At 37.7% G+C, this 21,161-nt stretch overlaps 2 protein-coding genes across 4 annotated transcripts; both read left to right on the top strand.

Moving 5' to 3' along the window:
* Positions 1-1,051: 1,051 nt before the first annotated feature.
* LOC109080925 (nucleosome assembly protein 1-like 1) lies at positions 1,052-16,507 on the top strand. 3 transcript variants are annotated; one of them, XM_042738004.1, is made up of 16 exons: positions 1,052-1,196; positions 3,245-3,282; positions 4,242-4,327; positions 5,401-5,503; positions 5,766-5,907; positions 7,661-7,753; positions 7,870-7,959; positions 9,226-9,297; positions 9,380-9,519; positions 9,604-9,749; positions 9,882-9,901; positions 10,533-10,655; positions 10,747-10,779; positions 10,860-10,910; positions 13,191-13,222; positions 15,333-16,507. In XM_042738004.1, exons 2-15 carry the CDS (start codon positions 3,266-3,268, stop codon positions 13,194-13,196), a joined length of 1,122 nt encoding a protein of 373 aa, XP_042593938.1. In that variant the 5' UTR covers positions 1,052-1,196; positions 3,245-3,265; the 3' UTR covers positions 13,197-13,222; positions 15,333-16,507. The 3 variants fall into 3 exon arrangements, with proteins under 3 accessions (XP_042593938.1, XP_042593931.1, XP_042593926.1); XM_042737997.1 differs by lacking the exon at positions 13,191-13,222 and having other exon boundaries at positions 1,053-1,196; positions 7,661-7,741; XM_042737992.1 differs by lacking the exon at positions 13,191-13,222 and having other exon boundaries at positions 1,053-1,196.
* Positions 16,508-17,517: 1,010 nt separating this feature from the next.
* Positions 17,518-18,573, top strand: LOC109080927 (pleckstrin homology-like domain family A member 1). Its single transcript, XM_042737979.1, has one exon. The coding sequence runs from the start codon at positions 17,699-17,701 to the stop codon at positions 18,125-18,127; it is 429 nt and encodes a 142-aa protein (XP_042593913.1). The 5' UTR covers positions 17,518-17,698; the 3' UTR covers positions 18,128-18,573.
* Positions 18,574-21,161: the final 2,588 nt, after the last annotated feature.

The following is a 21,161-nucleotide window of genomic DNA, read 5'->3' as shown; positions in this document are numbered from 1 at the left end:
ATACAGCCGCTGACGCGTCAACTGTGTCTCTGTCAAGGCATTAATTTTTTAAAAACGGAGGGCATCTATACGTCAGCTCCTCTTACTGTCAGCAGGATATCGAGTGGGCAGGGATGAAGTCTCAGGGCTAGATGATAGTTACAGAGGAACAATAAGTTACAGAGGGAGGGGGCGACACGCTTTCATTCCCCAAGTATATTCAGTTTATAGACTTCATGCATTTCTCTCATCATTAACTGCTTGGAGTGAGGCTCTTTCCTCAAAGCCTTTATAATATTTAAAGATGCCTACAAACTCAGCTTTTCTTTCCTTTGCCTTTAGTTTTTTCTTCTCCACTTCTTTTTGTTTTTCTTTCATAAAGAGAGCAACAATAGATGAGTGTCAGAAACTGCTGAGGCTCAATGAGAACAAGTCAGAAATTTTTGGTTTTATAGAAACACTGCCAGAACCTTCTGATAACATGTGATATCAAGAGATCAAGGGTTATTAATATTCACAGTTTAATACTGCACTCTCTGACGGAAATCAGTGCAAAGTAACCTACATCTCTAAGCCGAGCAGTTTTCTGGCATTCCAGTCTTTTTTCTTTTCTTCTAAGCGCACAGAACAATGACTCTATTTATATTCTTACAAATTTGATAGCGCTCAGGAATGCTTTAACACATTGCATACCCAGAAATTATAGGAAATAATTTATTTTAACAAAATGCTCCCAAGTTTGTTTTGTCAGACAGACATAGATAGATAGATAGATAGATAGATAGATTTAGTTTTAAAATATTTCGTGGCAAACTCTTTGGCGGGAACTTCCACCCCTGCCTTCTTCTAAAACAATGACATTCCCCCTAAACGATTTCCGGCAGCCCCTCCCTTTGCACGTGTTTTCGTCCTGGTGGCACATTTCCGGATCCTACTATGACCAAGGCTTCGCTCATAAATATTAATTAGCTAACGTGCAAGACGCTAACCAATTAGAATAGCCCGAACAGCGCGGTGCGTAATTAATATTCATAAGCTCCGCCTACGCCGTAGTAGGATTAGTGAAAGCGCGACCTTGTGTTACGTGCTGACGCCAGATGTATATGAGCGCACGCGGCGGGATCTCTTTCCCTTTTAGCGCCATCAGAGCGGGAGACTCGCGCTGTTCACTGCGCAGCAGCACCGCCTCAGACGGACCTCTGCACATCGGGCTCTCGGTAAGAGCACATACCGCCGAGGGACTGCTTATAAACCTCTTTTTGTGCACACCAGAAGATAAACAAGTACTTAAGTCGAGATTTAACACTAAACGAGACGTCAGAATGTGATGTTTGAGTTAGCTCGCGAGCTAACCGCTCAGCCATTGAGACGGACTCCTCCATGATGGAGATGAAAATGGCTGTTCGTTTTTTAAATATCGAGTAAAATCAGGTTTAGCCGTTAAACAGACAAAACAAACTGGGAGTTTAACGTTTAGACGTTTGGTTGATGGGTTACAATAGTTTTAAACGGGCGTATTTCTTCGTGTTGTCAGGATGATGATCGTTGGTCTGATCTGGCGGGTAACGTTACGTTAATTATTTTTTTTTTTCTTGTCTCACGTTGTCGGAAAAATGGAAATAAAACTGGTTTATTTAACTAATCAGTCGGTTTTAGTGAGAATCTGATATGTGGAGACGTAAATATGGCCCATGTTTGAGCATGATTAGGATCAAATGATCTGATGCTAGTTTAAACTCAGTTTAGCGTGCCGTTTTTTCCTGATAAGCTGCTAACGGTTAGCCGGTGGTTCTGGGCTGAGGACAAGGGAGGCACTTCTGAGGACTCGGGAATAAACAGTTAGCCGGTGGGTCTGTGGAGGAGACACGTGGTGCGGTGGCCTGGTGGGAATAGACCACTGCACTGACCCGTGGATCACATCCAGGATCATTAACCCAGTTTAAGAGTTAAACAGCTGTTTTAGATAGTAGCTGTAGCAATGCCTGGGTAGAGTTGGTTAGTTTGAGGTTTAAATTGTCACACCTGTATGAAATGTGGCTGGTGGTTTGCAAGAGGCTCTTGTTGAATAGAACAAGGCTGTGTACGTTAATGGAAGTCAGCCAGTATTACCATATTTCATCCCTTTTATATTTATATTAAATATTTCTGACTTGTATAAATAATAAACAAAATATATATATTTAAAAGAAAATATAATAATAATTTGAGTAGTTGTTGATGTATTGTTAGTAATTTCAGGATTTTTGTTTTAACTTCGTCATTTCTGTGTTGGAAAGGCATAATCAAAACATTTTTTTTTGTGTGGTATCACAGTGATATTGAAAAGTCATGCATGTCTAGTCTACACTGCAGACCTGAGATTGCAATCGAGTGCAATCTTTGCATGAAAAAGTCACAACTGACTGGAATGATTCATGGTGGAGTCTTGGAAATGTGTTTGTCATAAGGTTTGGGAAGCATTAAAAGGTTTTAACAAGTGCATTGAACCTTTGCTCCCAGGTCAGCTAGATATTGTAAGGTTTAAAGGCTTGCTGATTAAAAAATGGTTAATCAGAGTCTAGAGGAAATGTGCCAGGAACTTTGTCCCGGTGTTGTGACGTCTTGTTGTGAAATAAGATGATCTGATGCTGCCGTGGTTTTGGAAAATCTCGTATGTCTCGTATTGACAGGTTTCAGTTGTCTGATCTTGATGCAGACAGAAAGAGGAAGAGATTAACCTTCAAATCTGTCAAGAATGGATGGATGGTGTCAGGTCTTCATGTTATTGATCTACAGGCGAAGAGCAGAGTAGGCTGAGAACGTTCTGTCTGTAGCAATCAGCTGGTGAATGAATGAAGCCGCTTGCTCTTCCCGCTGGAGGACTGGATGTGGGCGTCTGAGCCCGGGTTTGATCTGACTGTGCGTTGGAGTTGGCTCGTATGCAGGTCGGGTCCTGACAAATGGATCCCGTCAGATTCAGAGCTGAAGATTTTTTTATAGCTAATCTATCCCGTTAAACCCCAGGGGTTGAATTTCTACCGCTGAAGTTCTTTGTCACGAGAATGGCAGCGTGCATGTGTTTCAATGCATTTGCACCATCAAATCAGATCTGATCGGACGTTTTGACACATCTGGATGCTTCTGCATCTAAATAGTTAAGCTTTTGACATATTGGCCGCCTGAATCCTCCCAATACTGTCACCTGACCAGCGAGACCATCATCGACCGGATTTAGCTTGAGGCTGTTGAACATAATGAACACTTTCCTTTCTGTTTTTCCCTCTAGGAAACAAAACGTTGAAACAACATGGCAGATCTTGACAAGTAAGTGCTTGTTTGCCTATTAAATAGCTTTTATTTCTGACTGTTGTCAGTAAAATCATCTGATTTCCCAGTTTGACAGCTTATTGGATTGGCAGCCCTCCATGTTCCCAGCTAAAATCACTTTATGCCTGTTGTTTGTGCTGGAAATGGTGCATAAACACCCCTTTTCGCTGTTTTTTTGATTAGCCGTCACATGACCAGTGAACTCCTCTAAAGACCCCAATCCGATCCTAACCTCTTTCCTCCCTGTGAGAGATGACCTAGGGCCTGCAACACATTGTCTGCATGCTTTCACGCTCTGTGTGTCATCCCAAGCATCTATGCTATGCCAAACACATGTTTGCAACTCTACAGCCCGGCGTTCACTCATTTGACACTTCTGTGACATGTGCAATACACCTGTTGCTCACCACAGGAACTTCCTGTCTTTTAAGAGCGCCGTAGATGTGATGCTGTTTCACATGCATCTGCATTTTCAGCCAAAATGACAACTGGGGTGTTTTTATACAGTCAAGTTCAAGCTGCTCTGTGCCTGCTCGCAGTTTAGTGTTGAGAAGCCATACTAAATTATGCCTGCTTTGACCCAGCTCAGCCCCTAGTATCAGAGTATACATGTAACTGCTGTGTGAATGCATTTAAGCCACCTCCGAGCAGCATTAAACTGTCTGTGTATAGACACCTTAATGCCATTTCTGAAGCGCTTCTGTGCCACCTTTGCAGTGTAAATTTGTCAGTGGATGTACAACTTTTAACGCTGTAGATAAAAGATTTAATGCATGATAAACAGTCTAAGAGAAAGTTGTTTTCTGTGCCAAGCTCTTATCTTCAAAGAAGGAAATGCTGACTCCTCAGAAGATTATTTAGAAGAAAGTTGTGTTAACATTAATAAAAGAGAATGGAAGCACAATTAAGAGCTGGTTGGGTGAATATTTAATCTCTAAATGTGTGTGTGTCTGCAGTAAAGACCAGGCTGAAATGGACCCAGCAGATATGGAGGATGTTGAAGAGGTGGAGGAAGAGGAAACTGGGGAAGACAACAGTAAAGGTATAACTAATGAGGTTGACCAGTAGTTGTTGCTATTAACAAGGGAATCGCATGTTATATGAATGAAAATCTTCTACTTAATGTAAAATAGTACTGAACTTCATTACAGAATTAACAAAAAAAAATTAAATGTACAAGAAATGGGAAAAATGGCACGTAAAATCATCATAGGTTGCAGTGATTTCTGATTCTTGAAACCATAAAGCTTAATCAAAAACGGCGTTGAAACAGCAGTGTTTGATCACTAAAGCTGTTTGATCACTGAAGACTCAAATTTCTTTTAGGAAGTTCCTTGAAACAAACTGATTGGTTAAAATGAATCAGATTTCCCAGCACTCCCTCCATCAGTGAGTTTACAGTGTGTTTTTACTGTCTGGAGTCTTTTTGCTCTGGTTTTCTTCACTAGGCCGCTGTGGAGGAAAACTAAACTCCGTCTGTCATGGATTCGTAGTGCTGACTGTCATTAGGAAAAGACAATGCACACGTTTGCACTGGCACTTTTCCTGTTGGGTAACAGGATCAGTCCGTAACCTCAGTGACCTCGGCTGTGTTTAGCAGCCGGACCGAAGCGTTGGGCAGAACCTCGAGTATTAGATGTGCACTCGCTCTTTAAAGATTGCTTCAGGCACGCTGACCTCGCCTTTGTTTGCTGCGGTTTATTTTTGGGATGAAAATGGCATCTTTTTTGACCCTTGATAAAGGAGGTGGCCTAGATCTGAGAGACACGTTACAGGGTTGAGGAATGTTATTTATTTATTTTGATTTATTATTTATTATTTTTTTTTACATTTAAGCCTTTTATAATTTCTTTGGAATTATTTCCTTTTTTATATTTATATATATTTTTTTTTTTTTATTATTAGCACATTATTTTCGTTTTTATATTGGCTATTTCTTTTCTTTTACTTCTGTACATAAAAGTACTTTACTGGCGTGATTTAAGTAGTTTGGATTTATATAGATATCCGTCTCCGCCTTTTGTCATGCTTGGGTACTTCTGTGATGCTGAGTGTGATTTGTAATGGTTTCCTGCTGTGACTGTCAGGTGATGGTTGTGTTCGCTCTGGTTTTAGCACGTCAGCTGACGATGCAGATGATGCAGAACCCTCAGATTCTTGCGGCGCTGCAGGAGAGGTTGGACGGGCTCGTGGGATCTCCCTCGGGGTACATGGAGAGGTACGTGCCCACGCAGAGCACAACTTCAAATAGCTCCTTTGTTTCTCATTGGCTGCATCTAATTTCCCTACTTTGCCAACACAGAATTAAATGTTTCTAAATTTGGCCCAGTCCTGTTCCCTGATTCCTTCTGCAAGGTGTCAACCAAATGTCAATCGTCTCTTTTTACTCACTCCATACAAAACGATGATCCTGAGTCATTCGTGAATCATCAGCAGTGTGTCTTTTGCACCGTGTGACGTTGTTTGTGGTGTCTGCGCAGCTTACCGAAGGTGGTGAAGAGACGCGTTAATGCCCTTAAGAACCTCCAGGTCAAATGCGCCCACATCGAAGCAAAGTTCTACGAAGAAGTGCACGAACTGGAGCGAAAATACGCCGCTTTGTATCAGCCCCTCTTCGACAAGGTGAGATTTAAAGACTGATGCTTTTCTTCTTCCTCCAGAAGAGAAAAACAGTGGGGTTGTTCTTTGTAAAGGTGTGGTTTAAGATGACGGTACAGTATGTTAAAGCGGTTGTATTGACCTGCTCCTTCAGTGTTTCCAACTGCAGCAAACACCAAGTGGTCAATCAAGGACAATAGAGACAAACTGCAGCCAGAGAGATGTCTTACAGAAACTAAAACCTGAGCTGTAGCTGTATCCTCTCTTGTAGCTCTCGCTCGCGCGCCCAGTGGAACAGTGAGAGGCTCAATTAAAAGTTGGGTTACTTCAAAATAAAACTTAAAACAAGTTTGCTGTATTTTTGTGTCAGCATAAAGTCTAGTCCATGTTGCAGTTTGTTCTGGCCAAGAACTGAGCACTTATAATATATTAGGGCTGTCAAAATTAACGTGTTAACGCATATTCAGTTTAACGGCACTAATTTTATTATTGCATGATTAACGCAGTGCACATTTTCTGTTTGACCCATGGCTTAGCTCTTATTAGGAGAAATGGAGATGCACAGTGTTAGCAACTTTATCGCTAGATTAAGCGACTTTTCACACCCCTTTATCGACTATTTTTTTTTTTCTCAGAAAAGCGCCGGGCAACAAATTTTTAATTATGCATAGCCCATTAGATTTAATCAGACGACGGCTCGATTTATAAATCAGGATTTTTGTGCAGATTATCGTCTTGGAAGGGAGAGCTGGTTATTAATGGTCTTAATGGGTCAGTCACTGTTTCATATTCATTCTGTTGTCTGACAACAGAAAAATATCAATGAAAACAGTTTTGAGAATTTAGCTGCTTCAAAATACAGTATGTGTTGACAGAGGCAGTCAAATGTAGTAATAATAAATAAGGAATGTACATTTTTGCATGTTCAGAAGAAGCGAGCTGCCCTGTCCTGCGACGTGTAAGCAGGTTTTAAATTGGTCAGTGCAAAGGGAGAAGTAATGGGAACCTGGTATTTGTATGTTCTTTTTCATGTGTCTAATAGACATTTACAAGTTCTTTGGAAAAACATCTGTACTAAAAACCAAAAAGGCATGTGTATATATATAGTTAGTTGAAGTACGGAAACCAACCGTGTGTGTGTATATGTGTGTGTGTGTGTATGTGTATATGTATATGTATATATATATATATATATATATATATATATATATATATATATATATATATATATTATTTATATATATATTATTTATATATGTGTATATATATATAAATGTGTATTTTATATATATATATATATATATATATATTATATATATGCATGCATTTTTGTTTTTAGTACTTCAACTTATTTTAAGTTAGTTGCTAAGGCAACATTTATTTTTCTTTAGTTTTTCTTTGAGGTTTTGATAAATTTCTTTATATATATATATATATATATATATATATTTTTTTAAAGTAAAATGCTTTATTTAAAAAAAATAAGTATTAATACTATTAATTTTTTAACTAATGTTCATTACTTTTTTTATGTATCTAATTTTAATTAATGGTTTCCAAGTCATTTTGTTAATGTGTATTTTTACTTAGTAATATAAATTAAAAATCTTTTTTTGCTAATGACAAAACCCTGCTTAGACCGAATGATTCAGCTGGTTTTCAGTGAGTCTGTTGAAGAAGTTGATTAAAATAATGAAATAGTTTAAATCACTGTATTTAAGTAGTTTAGTTTTAACTTTTTAAAATGCCTCAAATTAATGTTAAAAACTCTCTCCAGCGGAGTGAAATCGTGAGAGCAGCATACGAACCCACAGATGAAGAGTGTGAGTGGAAACAAGATGAAGAGGAAGAGCTGACAGTAAGTAAGCAGGTACAGGTGATCCATACCTGCATGCTCTTCAAATACCACTTCATTTATATAGCATTACATAATATACGGTGTTCAGTCATAGCTTGACTCAGTATCTTGGTCTTTGTCTTCACCAGGAGGAAATGAAGGAAAAGGCCAAAGTGGAGGAAGAGAAGAAAGTGCTCACAGTTTTCAAGAATGTCGACCTTCTCAGCGAAATGTTGCAGGTAGGGAGAAAACGGCCAAACACGGGCGCACGAGGGAACGATTGGGAGTGACGTCGCACCTCTCAGAGTGTAAATGTTCAAAAGCAGGTCAGGCAGCAAGGGCAAACGGCCAAACGATTGGGCCTGGCCCACGTGCAAACGCGGGCGGAGGGAACGATTGGGAGTGTAGTGGTGTTCAAAAGCAGGTCATGCATCATGCTTATTTACAGCATGAGATTTCTCTTTGCAAAGTGTTCTTGCTGCCATCTTGTGGTTCAGAAGTGTCCCTTGCATCCTTTTTTAGCTGAAGATACAGGCGTAGTGAAGCTATTTGCATCTAAATTTAATTATGCAACTTTTGTTCATTTTCACTCAGAATTTAATGTGTAATTTAATTATCACCATTTGACTGGGAAATGAAAGCTGGGCTGTTTAATGTCACTTACATTTTTTTGATAAATATAATTTTCTTTAGAACCAATATGTCCAAACTTACACAGGGCCAAATATCAAACTTACTATATATATAAAAAATATAGCATGTATGTAATTTTAATTAGAGATGCAGCGATTGCAATTTTCTTGGCCGATTGTGAATATTTATTTTATTTTTTTTTTGTGATCTGCTGATACCGATTTTTGCCGATTCCGATTTTTTTTTTTTCTAATAACTATAATTGACAGCATATACAAAATGTTTTTTTTTCCAATGTAGAGTTTTATTTTCAGTAAAAGAAAAGTCAGTAATAAAATAAGACAAATAAAAAAAATGCAAACAACTGCACAAATAAATGCAATGGATTAAAGAGAGCTATGAAACTAAGTTTTTCGGGTTAAGTAAGTTTTTATTCAGGTAAGAATTACTACAGAAATTAAAGTAATCAAATGTAAATTATCAAATTTAATTTCTGTAGTCTTTATTGTAAAAATTAAATACAAATGAATGCTTACCATTAAAGTTATTAAACGTATTCAGTCAAGAGCAGAAGGTAGTTTTCTTTCTTTGATTAACATGACAGACAGCAGCAGGAATATTGGACAGCGGTACGTGAAAAGATTTCATCCACGCACCCAATGTACTGTTACACAACATGTTTTCTTTTTCAACTACTTAACGTTCCAAAACTGACTGTGTTTAACTGGATACTTGCAAAGACTGGCAATTTGACACAATTTTGTATGCATCTGAACGTTTTACTGCAGTTAGCCACTCATTTTTGTATTTGTGGCTCACAAGCTGTTTGACACATTTCACAGGATTTCATTTATTTTGTTTTTCCTGTCCAGGAACATGATGAACCGATCCTTAAGCACTTGCAAGACATTAAAGTCAAGTTCTCAGATGCAGGCCAGCCAATGGTGAGTCTGATATGTCTGGTGTCTAAGTCTCCTGTCTGATGTCTTAATCTCACAGTTTACTCACAGTCTGGTCTCTTTTCAGAGTTTCACTTTAGAGTTCCACTTTGAGCCCAATGATTTCTTCACAAACACAGTCTTGACAAAGACCTACAAAATGAGGTCTGAGCCAGACGAGTCGGACCCCTTCTCTTTCGACGGGCCAGAGATCATGGGCTGCACAGGGTATGGCTCAGCTTCTGGCTTTCTCTCTTCCCGTTAGCTTTTATGACATTTGTTACATTGGAGACTGACTCTCTGTGTTTTTAGGTGCGCGATCGACTGGGTTAAGGGCAAGAATGTCACATTGAAAACCATTAAGAAGAAACAGAAGCATAAGGGACGTGGCACAGTAAGGACGGTCACAAAGACGGTCCCCAATGATTCATTCTTCAATTTCTTCTCTCCACCTGAAGGTAGAAAACCCTCAAACCTACCACGTCACTGATTATCATCCATACGACAGTTTGTTGACATGTTTACATCATTATAATAATAGTTAATCAAAGAATAGCATTTGCTGATCATAAGCTGTCTTTTCATTACAGTTCCAGAAGGCGGCGAAATGGTGAGTAACTTATTTTATTTCAGGCCAAAACTTCATGAACGTTTTGTCACTTTAATCTTAAATTTGGATATGCATGAAAAGGACCTAAAACAAAAAACAAATTGGGCAAACATTGCCATTTTTATTATCATTAATAGTTATATTTATTATTAAGTAAGTCTTTAAAAAATCACTAATATTATTTATTTGAATTTATACAATTAATATAAATATTATTATTATTATTATTATTATTATTTCTTTTTGTAAAATTACAATGCTGATGTTTTTTTTTTCTTTGGCTTTCAAACGTTAAACCATAGAGCTTTGATTTTGGAACAGATTTCTATTCTCATAACAAGTTTGGCTCGTGTTGCGTTATACAAGTTAATTTTGATAATCGTGCTAAACCATATCGTGTTCTCATGCATTATGATTAATAAGAAGTTACCAGCCAACTGGCAAGTAACACTGTTTCATACACTTTATTTTTTTATTTTTTTTTCTCATTTGGTGCTTGGTGAGTGTTGTTTTTAGGCCCTGTGCGTGACTCTATATCCGCTTGGTGAATAACCTGATATTTTGGTTAGTAACTGTGACGTCTCATGTTTGTAGATGAGCGTCTGATGGTTTGTTTTTGCTGTGTGTACAGGACGAGGACTCGGAGGCCGTGTTAGCAGCAGACTTTGAGATCGGTCACTTCATCCGCGAGCGCATCGTGCCCAGAGCGGTGCTGTACTTCACCGGCGAGGCCATCGAAGACGACGACGATGACGTGAGTGAACGACACGCGTCCTCTGTCAAGTAAAGCGATGCTTTATTTCCAAACGTCTGATCGCTGTGTTTCTATTGTGTATTTCTTTTAGTATGATGAGGAGGGTGAGGAAGCGGATGACGAGGTTAGTCATCTTCTGTTTGTCTGTTTTTATCAGCGTTATTCCTCTGAATGATTGTAAACGAACATGTTTGTAATTGGCAGGAGGGTGAAGAGGAGGCTGACGAGGAGAACGATCCAGACTATGAGCCCAAGGTAAGAGTCCAGACGTCCACTGGTGCTGGTACTGAGATCTCAACATACAGAATACATACCATCACCTCCACTCATGCATCTCTGCCTCGCTCGCCCTCAAACGCTGATTCTCCTGGCAAAAAAACATATTCTTTAGGATTTATTAACTTCTGCTTTATTTACTGTCATCTTTGGTGCATTCGAGAGAGAAATCTGAACGAGGACAGATCTTATTTTGCCGAGTAGATAAATGACGCAGTGTTTGCAGCATCTCTGTGAACATCAGACCTTTAACCGTGAGTTATAAATACTACAGTTCAGTTCTGTGGTTATTTTTGTTCCTCCGCTCTTGAACTTCCGCATCTAAAGTGACAGCACTGAATATACGCTGCCAAATGCTGGTCAATTTCCCCCCTCCTTTTCCCATTTTTCTCTGAATCTGAGCATAGTCAAGTAATGCATTAGTGCTTAAAATGCACAATTGTGTCTATATCAGTATGGTTATGTAATAGTAATAATGACGATAATATTGTTAGAAATTAAATGAACAAACAAAATATTACTTGCGATATTACACTGTTAAAAAAAAATTGCGTTTCAGAAGTATTATTTCTTAAATGCTAGAGATGTAATGATTCACTCAACTCACTGTTTTTATTTCATGATTCTATTTTCTCACGATTTTTTTTTTTAAACAAAATGAGATTGAAGACATTAAACAGTAAATGAAAAGTAGTTTTATTAGGCTATTGCTGCACGTTTCTTTGTGAAATTGAAATATGACAAAACTAAATTTAAATTTTAAAACAAACCCCAAACAATTTACACAAATGAAAGAAATCTCTTAATATGAACAAACTAAGGCTTTGTTTGAGGCAACCACTGCATTTTAATCATGATCCAAACAAAGATTTAGCATACATGCAGCATGAGTAGTTTTTAATCTAAATTTAAAGCAAAAACACATCTGAATAAAAACGCAGACACAGATTCACTCCCGGACAGCAGGTGGCGCTTATGAACTGCAATGATACAGCGTTTCTTGGGTTGCTGCTGTAAACAAACTAGCGCTGCTTTATGAACACTACTTTAATATGCATTGTTCAGAAGCGAGATGAAAAGAAAATGCCGCGTTAACTTTTCTAAAGACAGTCAGTTCCCATCAGAGATACATTCATATAATATTTAAAACCTTATTTTTTCTTAATTCTGTCTGGTCACATTAATGGTGCATGAATGACTCTCTTGCCTTGTTAGCAATAAATTACCTGCATGATAAATTATTCCAAACAAAATTTCCTCTGCCGAATGCAGACTGTATTAATCATAAAGTTAATTAATTTTCTGCTCCAGTTGTATCGCGATTTGTTTAGCATCTCAACCGATTTGAATCGTCACACATTTGAATTGATTTTTGACCGGCTCGTGGTTAATAGTTACATCCGTATTAAATGCTCAATTTAATTTGACAATGAAATGTTGCAGTAGTAATATCTTGTTTTTGCATATTTTATTAATATATTTATTTTACTTTTACGTATACTCAATTTTAATTTTACAGTGAGATTAGAATCGTAATTTTTTTTCATAATTTGTTTAAAAATAATAAATTTAAAAATTAAATGCAGTGTTGCTATTGTAATATTTCAGTGTAAAATAAAAAAAATCTGAAATTATTTTATTACTATAGTAATATTTTGTTCCTTTGAAAATATTCATTTTAATTTTAGTGACATTACAAGAGACTTTGTTCATTTAATTGTTATTTTTAATAAAATCAATGTAAAATTAAATGAACACTTGTAGTTTCACTGCAAATTTAATCAATTTAGTGTTTTAAGCAATAATAATAATAAATACTATTGTAATTTCACTGTAAAATTAAAAATTACCCAAACTGTAAGTTTCAATACTAATATTTTTTTTTTATTTTAAGTAAGTCTTACATTCTTCATTTTAAAACTCTTCACTCTGAAACGTTCAGCACATATTTAATTTAAACACGTCGCAATTTTGATTATTCATGCAGCTTTACCTCCTTGACTTGATTTGAAAATATAATCCAAAACACTTCATTGTTCAACCAAATCGCTGTTCTGTATGAGATTGAAGCATTACTGCAAGTTTATCATCTTTCTTCAGCATGAAGCAAGTCTCATCGTTTCTGAAAGCATGCACTTGACTAATCAAACCGGATTAGAGCAGGGAAATATTAACTTTTTAAGTGACGACATGATTAACATGTTAACGTTTCAAGCACCTCTCTAAAGTTGAGTTCCTCTCTAAATTTCTCCTCACTAGGTGTAGGTGATGTCTGTAGTAACCCTGCCCTGGTAGGTAACGCTCATGAATTAATGTGACCCTCCTGTTGCGTTTGAATCCCTTCCCATCATTCCCCATACTGACCACTAACACGCCCCGCTCTTGTGCTTGTTTTCCTCTTTAACATCGTGAGTTGCCATTAGCATCTGTATTGTTTCTGTATGTTGAAGCATCCGGTTTGCTCTCCGAATTAAACCCCAGTTTGACTTGTTCCCCTGAGTCTTTTCACGCTGACGGTGGAAAGACCATGCAGTGTCAGTCATTGCTGTGCTATTCCTAGCGCCTTATGAGTCCGTATCTTTTAACAAGTACATTTTGTGTACAGTATATCTACAGTTTGAATTTTTTTTGGATTACGTTTTAATTGTTAAATTATATTTTAGTAATCAAAAAGTATGTAGAGTTAACTATCAAACTTATAAAATTTAAGTTTGATAATCAAAAGTCATGAATAGTTAGTTTTCTTCATTTTCTTAAGTTTAACAAATTACTTTATAGGGCCTTATGAAATCCTGTTTTGTTTCTCAAATGCACTTTAATTTATTAAGTAATTAAAATGCAGTTCTGATTATTTGAAATCATGAAACTTATGCAATTTAAGTTTAACAAATATTTTAGTGCCTTATGAAATCCATGTGTGTTTTTATTAATTAATTTAATTTGTTCTGTGTTTTGTTTTAATGGTTAAGCTAAATAGCAATTAAATTAACTTTTTTTTTCTTTTTAGTAATTAAAATGTAATTGCAATCATGAAATTTATACAATTTAACAACAATTCAAGTTCAGTGAATTACATTTTTGTGCCTTATGAAATTCATTTTTATTTGACCTCAAATTATTATTATTTTTTTAAATACCCTATGAAATGTTTTATCTCTTCAGAAATAATTGAGATATCTGGTTTTATGTAATACTAATTGATCAAAAGGGTCGGTAATCAAATTAAGGTGTAAAACATTAACAATTTAATAATTTTAAGTTTATGCTGCATGTAAGGTTTACTTATTCAAATTAAAACATGAATTATTCCTTGAAGTTTTAATAATTATATTATAATAACTTTGCAGTGGTGGATGGTGATGAAGTATTTTGTCTTTGTTTCCGTACTTAAGTTCATTTTTCAAGTATCTGTACTTTATCAGAGTATTTCGCTACATTCCAAAGCATAATATCGTACTTTTTACTCAACTAAATTTCTTAAAACATGATGGCGCAAAAAAGAAGTTAATAATGCCGATTTATTGTAAATGAAAATCATATTTAGGTCACGACTGTCAGTTGTTTGTGAACTAAATCTGCGGTTTAAGCCCACTGCATGAAATGCTAGAATGCAGATAGATAGATAGATATAGTGTATATATATATAAACTTGTTTGCACACATGAAGTATCATAACCTCATATTTTAATACATCTAATAGGCCAGGTATTTTGAGCAGTAGAAAATATCATACAAAAGTGTTAAAATTACAAAATAAACAGTACTTTTAATACTTGCGTACATTAGAAATGAGTGCTGGGCGGCGATTAAAATGTGATTAATTACAGAAAAATCATGAGATTAAACATTATGTGCAAAGTTCAATAATGAATTCAAAAGTACTGTATTTCGCACTTATTTTAAAAGTGCGATAACGTTTGGTTTGCAAACACTTTAAACAAATAAGTTTTTTTTTTTTTACAGCAGTATTCCCTTTACATAGTAGTTAAAATATTTATTAAAAAAAAACTAAAACATCAAATGGAAATCTCCTTTTCATGTTACTTGTGTATTCTTGTGATGTTTTACTAGAGTAAACTCGTAAAGGAGTACTTTGTACTTTTACAGGAGTAATATTTTATTAGGGTTATATGTATTTTTACTCAAGTACTTGATTTGTGTAGTTTGTCCACCACTGTAACTTTGAGAAGCGCTGGTCAAAGGTGTGATGTGATGGTTTTATCAAAAGGTAAAATGCTTGTGAAGTTATACTGTAAATTACACTTCATCACAGAAATCATAGGGCCCTACAACCCTTAATTTGTGGCTGTGTGATCTGATTGGCTGAAATGTGTACAGAGCCAGAGCTGTTTTTACGATCGAAATGCATTGTGTTCACGTCGTCCTCTTGGTGTTTTACAGAAGGATGCCAAGCCTCCAGAGGAGTGCAAACAGCAGTGATGGTGTCGCCGCCACCTTCAGGATCCCCTACACTGTAACGGCTTCAAACAAACATAGTTACTTACCGCCTTACAATGTTTTGTATTTTTCTTGGTAGAAATTAAATGAAAAATAAAGGGTTTCAAGATTTTTGTTACAAAAAAAAGAAGAAAAAAACAACTCTATCGAGAGCCGTGGCTCATGACGCATAGTATTTTACTAGACCGGTTTCTTGCGTTTTCCCCTTTCCTCTGTAAAAATAGTTAGAATGCAGAAAACCCCTCGAAGCATGACACTCGTTTCTTCACCGCTAAACTAGTTGGGTTCTCGTCAAGTCTTTTGTATTGCTCTTAGACAACAGCTGTGGAAAGACGGTTTACAGGAGTATTCCCGAGCGACAGGTGCTCGTTCATTCGGTTAACATTCCACAAAAACCTCACACTTTTTGGTTTCGGAGGCTGTTTAAAGCTTGGTGGTGACTGATGTACATTCCACATCCATTCAGTCCACGCTCCGCTGCATGACTCGTTTCTTTTCTGTGAGCACTTTGTATTTGTGTCATGTATCTGTAGCGTTTTATTTTCCCCCCCGTCGATTCGACCAATGCTTAACTTTCACCTGGCTTGCCGTTCTTCAGGTGGGTTCTCTGCTCCGCGCATCCCGGAATGCACTTACAACAATCCAAGCGACCTCATTGGAGGATTAGACTTTGAACATGAGAACCTGATTGGAGGAGCCAGTTTAGTTAGTCTCTGATTGGCTGGTTTCTGAGCTCGGCCCTTTGTGATGTTTGTGGTGTTTGGCAGGCCTATCACTGTGAAGGGGTGTGTCTTACTGTGTGTGTGTGTGTGTGTTCGTTCAGAGGAAGGTCTTCGTCTCCTCTCACTCGTAGCGCAGCCCAGCAGGTCTGAAGCAGATAGAGCAATATTTTCACCCAGAATCCCAAACACCGCAGTGTCCCGTGTCTGTGCTCGAGTGTGGAGCAGGGCGTTCGGGTCGTCACTCAGTTAGTTGTGTCTGAGCGGTTGAAGCAGCAGGGGTCTTTCTGGTTCCCCTCAGCAGCTGTTGTCAAAGCAAAATGCCATGCTACAAAATACTAATGTACTCAATAACTGTACGTGGATGTATATTCATGAAAAATAAATTGGTAAAATGTGCAAGCCTTGGTCTGTCTCATTCTGTTCAAGCTTATTAGTTAAGGTTGTAATTTAAGCATCAGTTTTATGATGGGTTTGTCAGTAGGTGGATGTAATGATTCAGTTGCTCCACCAGGCGGCACCGTTGAGTTTAAGTTGCTTGTTATTAAATTTGACCACTCAAATGATTCATTTTAACTTCATTTTATAATAAAGTGCAACCTTTTTTTTTTTTTGAGTGATGAAATAGGTCTGTTACTGATTTCAAAAGATGGAGTTTAAAGACTGAATGTGTAATTGGTTTATATATCATTAAATGTTGCTAAAAGTAATGATCATCTCAGTGAAAATTTGTAATGCAAGAGGGGGAAAAATTATTAATTACACGAAAAAAAAATATTGCACTTGTCTAACGACTTATTTTTGTTTTATTATCATTAATATTTGTATTGCGGACTCATGACAGCATGCAATGGTTAATTTGAATCATAAACGTGTTAAATTAGGATAGTTTTATACCTTGGTAATATATTACCAATGTTATAGTAGCACTGAGATACTATTAAAGTTTTTATTTGTATTTTGAATCTTATATTTTACGGTTTAATTTTACTAAAATTAAAGTGATTTTTAGTAATTTTGTTATACCCTTTTTTTTTCTTTTTTTTTTTTGTAGTGGTCAGTGTATTGGATTTTTATGGTTTTAGTTCTGGTTTTAGTTATTATAACCCTGATTAGTGCATATTGTAAATGTTTATATATATATAAAAAATTATTAACTTTAAATCTGAAGAGAAATATTTTAATGGTTTGTTTCAAATAGTTGAAACATTGTCTTTTAATTACATAATACTATTGCAATATTTAATGTAGCATTTCTCTTTCCAAATGTTTACATTAAATGACAATCTATTTTAGAATAAACCTGATTCCTAAAATGCTTCCTGTAGCCATAGGCGCTTTATTTGTTTTTTTGAGACAGTCCATGATGAACACGTGTTTGTGTGTGTGTTTTGTGTGTGTGTGTGTGTGTGTGTGCTGATGTTGCTGAGTTGCGCGCATGCAGTGGGCGGTCCGCGCGTGAGAGAAAACCCCCGCGCGCGCTCCGTCTTGATCATCACAGTCCTCGCAGACTAGGGACTTCCATCCGACCGCCTTCCCACCCTCAGCCCCAAACCCGAACCCAGAGCGTTTCATGCGCGATCGGAGGCGATGCTGGAGTCCGGTGGCGGCGGTGGCGCGCGCGTGCTGAAGGAGGGCGCGCTGGAGAAGCGCAGCGACGGGCTGCTGCAGCTGTGGAAGAAGAAGCGCTGCGTGCTGACCGAGGACGGACTGATGCTTCACCCACCCAAACACCACCACCACGACACCGGCTGCAAGGTGAAGGAGCTGCACTTCGCCAACATGAAGACGGTGGACTGCGTGGAGCGCAAGGGCAAGTACGTGTACTTCACGGTGGTGATGTCGGAGGGCCGAGAGATCGACTTCAGGTGCCCGCAGGACGAGGGCTGGAACGCGGAGATCACGCTGCAGATGGTCCAGTACAAGAACCGCCAGGCGATCCTGGCCGTCAAGTCCAGCCGGCAGAAGCAGCAGCTGCTCGTGGTCTCCGCGCAGAAGATGCTCCGAAACGCGCAGTAGGACGTTCCCTCGCGTATCGCGGGCTAGACGCGCAGAGCGGAGCTCGCGGGCGTCGCTTTTTATTAGTGTCACCTCGTGCACTTGGACGCGCGCACGGACGCACTTCATGCACTGAAAGACATCACTTCTGAATAACCAGCGGGAATATCTCCTCGGAGACTGTACGGGGGGCCGGGGCAAGTTGTCACAGCGACGTTCAGAGTCAAAAGTCCATTTGCATGAACGCTCGTGTATTGTCCAGCTGTGCTTATGCGACTTAAATTAGGATGGGTTCTGTGGATTCTGCCCTTCAAAAGAGAACTGTAATGATTTATGGGTAATATGCATTTGGTGAAATGTAAAACCATGGTAAGAGTCAAAAATATAGAAGGTGATTTCAGATAAATTGGGAAAAATGTCCCAATTATCGTGAATGAGCTACTAATGAAGGTCCAAATTTTTTTTTTTTCAAAAATGTCAGGTTGGGGCAAGCTGTCACATCGTAATTTATTTATATATATATATACACTATTTTCTGAATTTTGTTTTATATAATTATTTTGTTGTTTTTTAAAATTTTTCCAATTTTTAAAAAAAAAAAAAAAAAAAAAAAATATATATATATATATATATATATATATAGGCCTATATTTTAAGTATTTTTCATTTTCCCCCAAAATCTGTCCCAAAAATTTGAATGTTCCCATTGTGACAGCATGCCCCGCTATATGCATTCAATAAGCTGTATTTTCTAGACAAGAGTAGTCTAAAAGGTCATATGTGTGTTTTTTTTGCAAAGACTGTAATAGAGTCTGTATTCATACAAAAATTGCCTGGTCGAAAAAAATACACTGGAGTATAAGGTGTGACAACTAGCCCCGTCTTCTTTATATGTTCATGGGCTGTAAATGTGAAGCGCCTCCAGTGCGTCCTCGCTGAACAGAAATGCCACCATCACTTTCCATTTCAGCGCAGCTGCATTTGTCAGTTGTGTGCGGCTCCTGACATGTAATCGATATCTTCCCGGAGGCCTGAAAAGATCGCGTGTGCAGGGATTTTAATGAGACGTTCAGTGTCGCACTGACACATCCACGGAGTCTCTCACTGGAGATACACAGCGTTTAATGTGGCCATGAAATCTGCATATGATTCTGTATTTATTTGTACATGTTTTTTTGTAACCGGTCATTTGCATATCTGAATGTTGGGTTGTGTTTGTTGAAGTACACTTAATGCATTTCAGAATCTCAGAATAAGCTTTTGATTTTGGTTTGTGTGTGTAACTGGTTTGGATGCACGATTCACATTTGACCAAGTGCTTTTTGTTGTACTTCAAACCAAAGAGTGTCAGAACATTTTATTGGGTGCATCTACATCATGTTGATGTGACTCGTATTTTAAGTTTCGATCATTGCAGTCGTCGACTTAACTGGGTTTTGTTGATTCATGAGAAATGTCCCGATGCTCTGCTGTCATGTCCTGCGTGTGATCGAGCTGATGTTTGCTTGTGTGAAAATGGTGTTTTGTTAAAGGAACGGCATTGTTCCTTGAGCTGATGTGAATGCCACTTTCATACCTTTGAAATATACATTCCATTTCAAATGAACATGGCATCTTTGTTTTTTGTTTAGTGCTGTATTACCCTTGTATTTTGAGGTACCAAGAGTTTGTTTCTTCATCAGATTTGGAGAAATGCATTGCATCAGTGTCTCAGCAATGGATGCTCTGCAGTGAATGGGTGCCGTCAGAATGAGAGTCCAAACAGCTGATAAAAACATCACAATAATCCACAAGTGAAGTTAAAAAATCTTAATGATGGATTTGTTTCTTACAAACACACAGCTTTTGTCTTCGCAAGACAGTAACTGATGGACTGGAGTGGTGTGGATTATTGTGATGTTTTTATCAGCTGTTTGGACTCTCATTCTGACGGCACCCATTCACTGCAGAGCATCCATTGCTGAGCAAGTGATGCAATGCTACATTTCTCCAAATCTGATAAAGAAACAAACTCCTCTACATCTTGGAAGGCCTGAGTGTGAGCACATTTGCAGCTAATGTTCATTTTTAGCTGAACTATCGATTGCTTCTTCAAACTTGAAAATGAGTTGTAGAAGGCATGCTTGCCGCGTTGCTAAAAAAAAATGCAAATCACATTTGCATTGGGTTGCATGTTTTTTCAGTCACACACTTGTGTTTCAGGCCTCATCGTTCAAGTTTCCAGCGTGTCTCATGTCTCCTCTGTGAAGCACTTGCCCGTCTTCCTGAGCTATAAGTGGAAACCGTTTCCTAGAATAATATTTCACTGTCAAAGCTGTCAGTAAGACTAAGTGTTGGCCGCGCATCTCCGGCTCCGATGCACCCGGCTAACTAGATTAAAACCCGGCTAAATCAGAACGAGGACCACAGTGAAGGATGCATGTGCGTGTTATTGGATCCACATGACCTTTATAGACGAGGACGGTTCATTACATCACACTGGAGCTGTACTTTAGTGTCATGTAATAGTTTCTGTGTGTGATCAGCAGAAGATGCATATGAAGTCATGCTGACAGATGCACGTGTGGTCTCAGTACATGCGACTGCTTCGCTCCGCGTGGCTGAGATTCTTTCGAAGGCCTCGCAGGGCATTATGGGAGCGAGTGTATAAAAAAGGCACACTGACTCATTCTCTGCCCAGTGTGTGCACACACTGATTGTCTATTTTTACGCTTGTACAGCTCTGTAATCTGAGTTGTGAGCCAGGATCGTCACTCTTATAGCTGCTGATTTTGTTTACTAACCACATCCGTTCGTCACATTAAACCGCAGTAAACTTGTGGCATTTCTCACACCATTATCGATTTCAAACGCAAAAAATCTGATATTAATTGGATGTCAGGCCACATATTTGACTTTAAATATATATTTGTGCTGTATTTCTTGCATTTCTGGACTGTAAACCAGGGCGATTATATAAACTAAAACTGTAAAAATATCGTTACTTGAAATAAACAATGAAATACTGTATTAATAAAATAAAATAATAAAACTTTATTTTATAAAAAAAATAATA

This window comes from Cyprinus carpio, chromosome A4, assembly GCF_018340385.1.
Source record: "Cyprinus carpio isolate SPL01 chromosome A4, ASM1834038v1, whole genome shotgun sequence".
NCBI classification, from domain to species: Eukaryota; Metazoa; Chordata; class Actinopteri; order Cypriniformes; family Cyprinidae; genus Cyprinus; species Cyprinus carpio.
The sequence above is the reverse complement of the archived record's forward strand: the minus strand, read 5'-3'. Positions and strand labels throughout refer to the sequence as shown.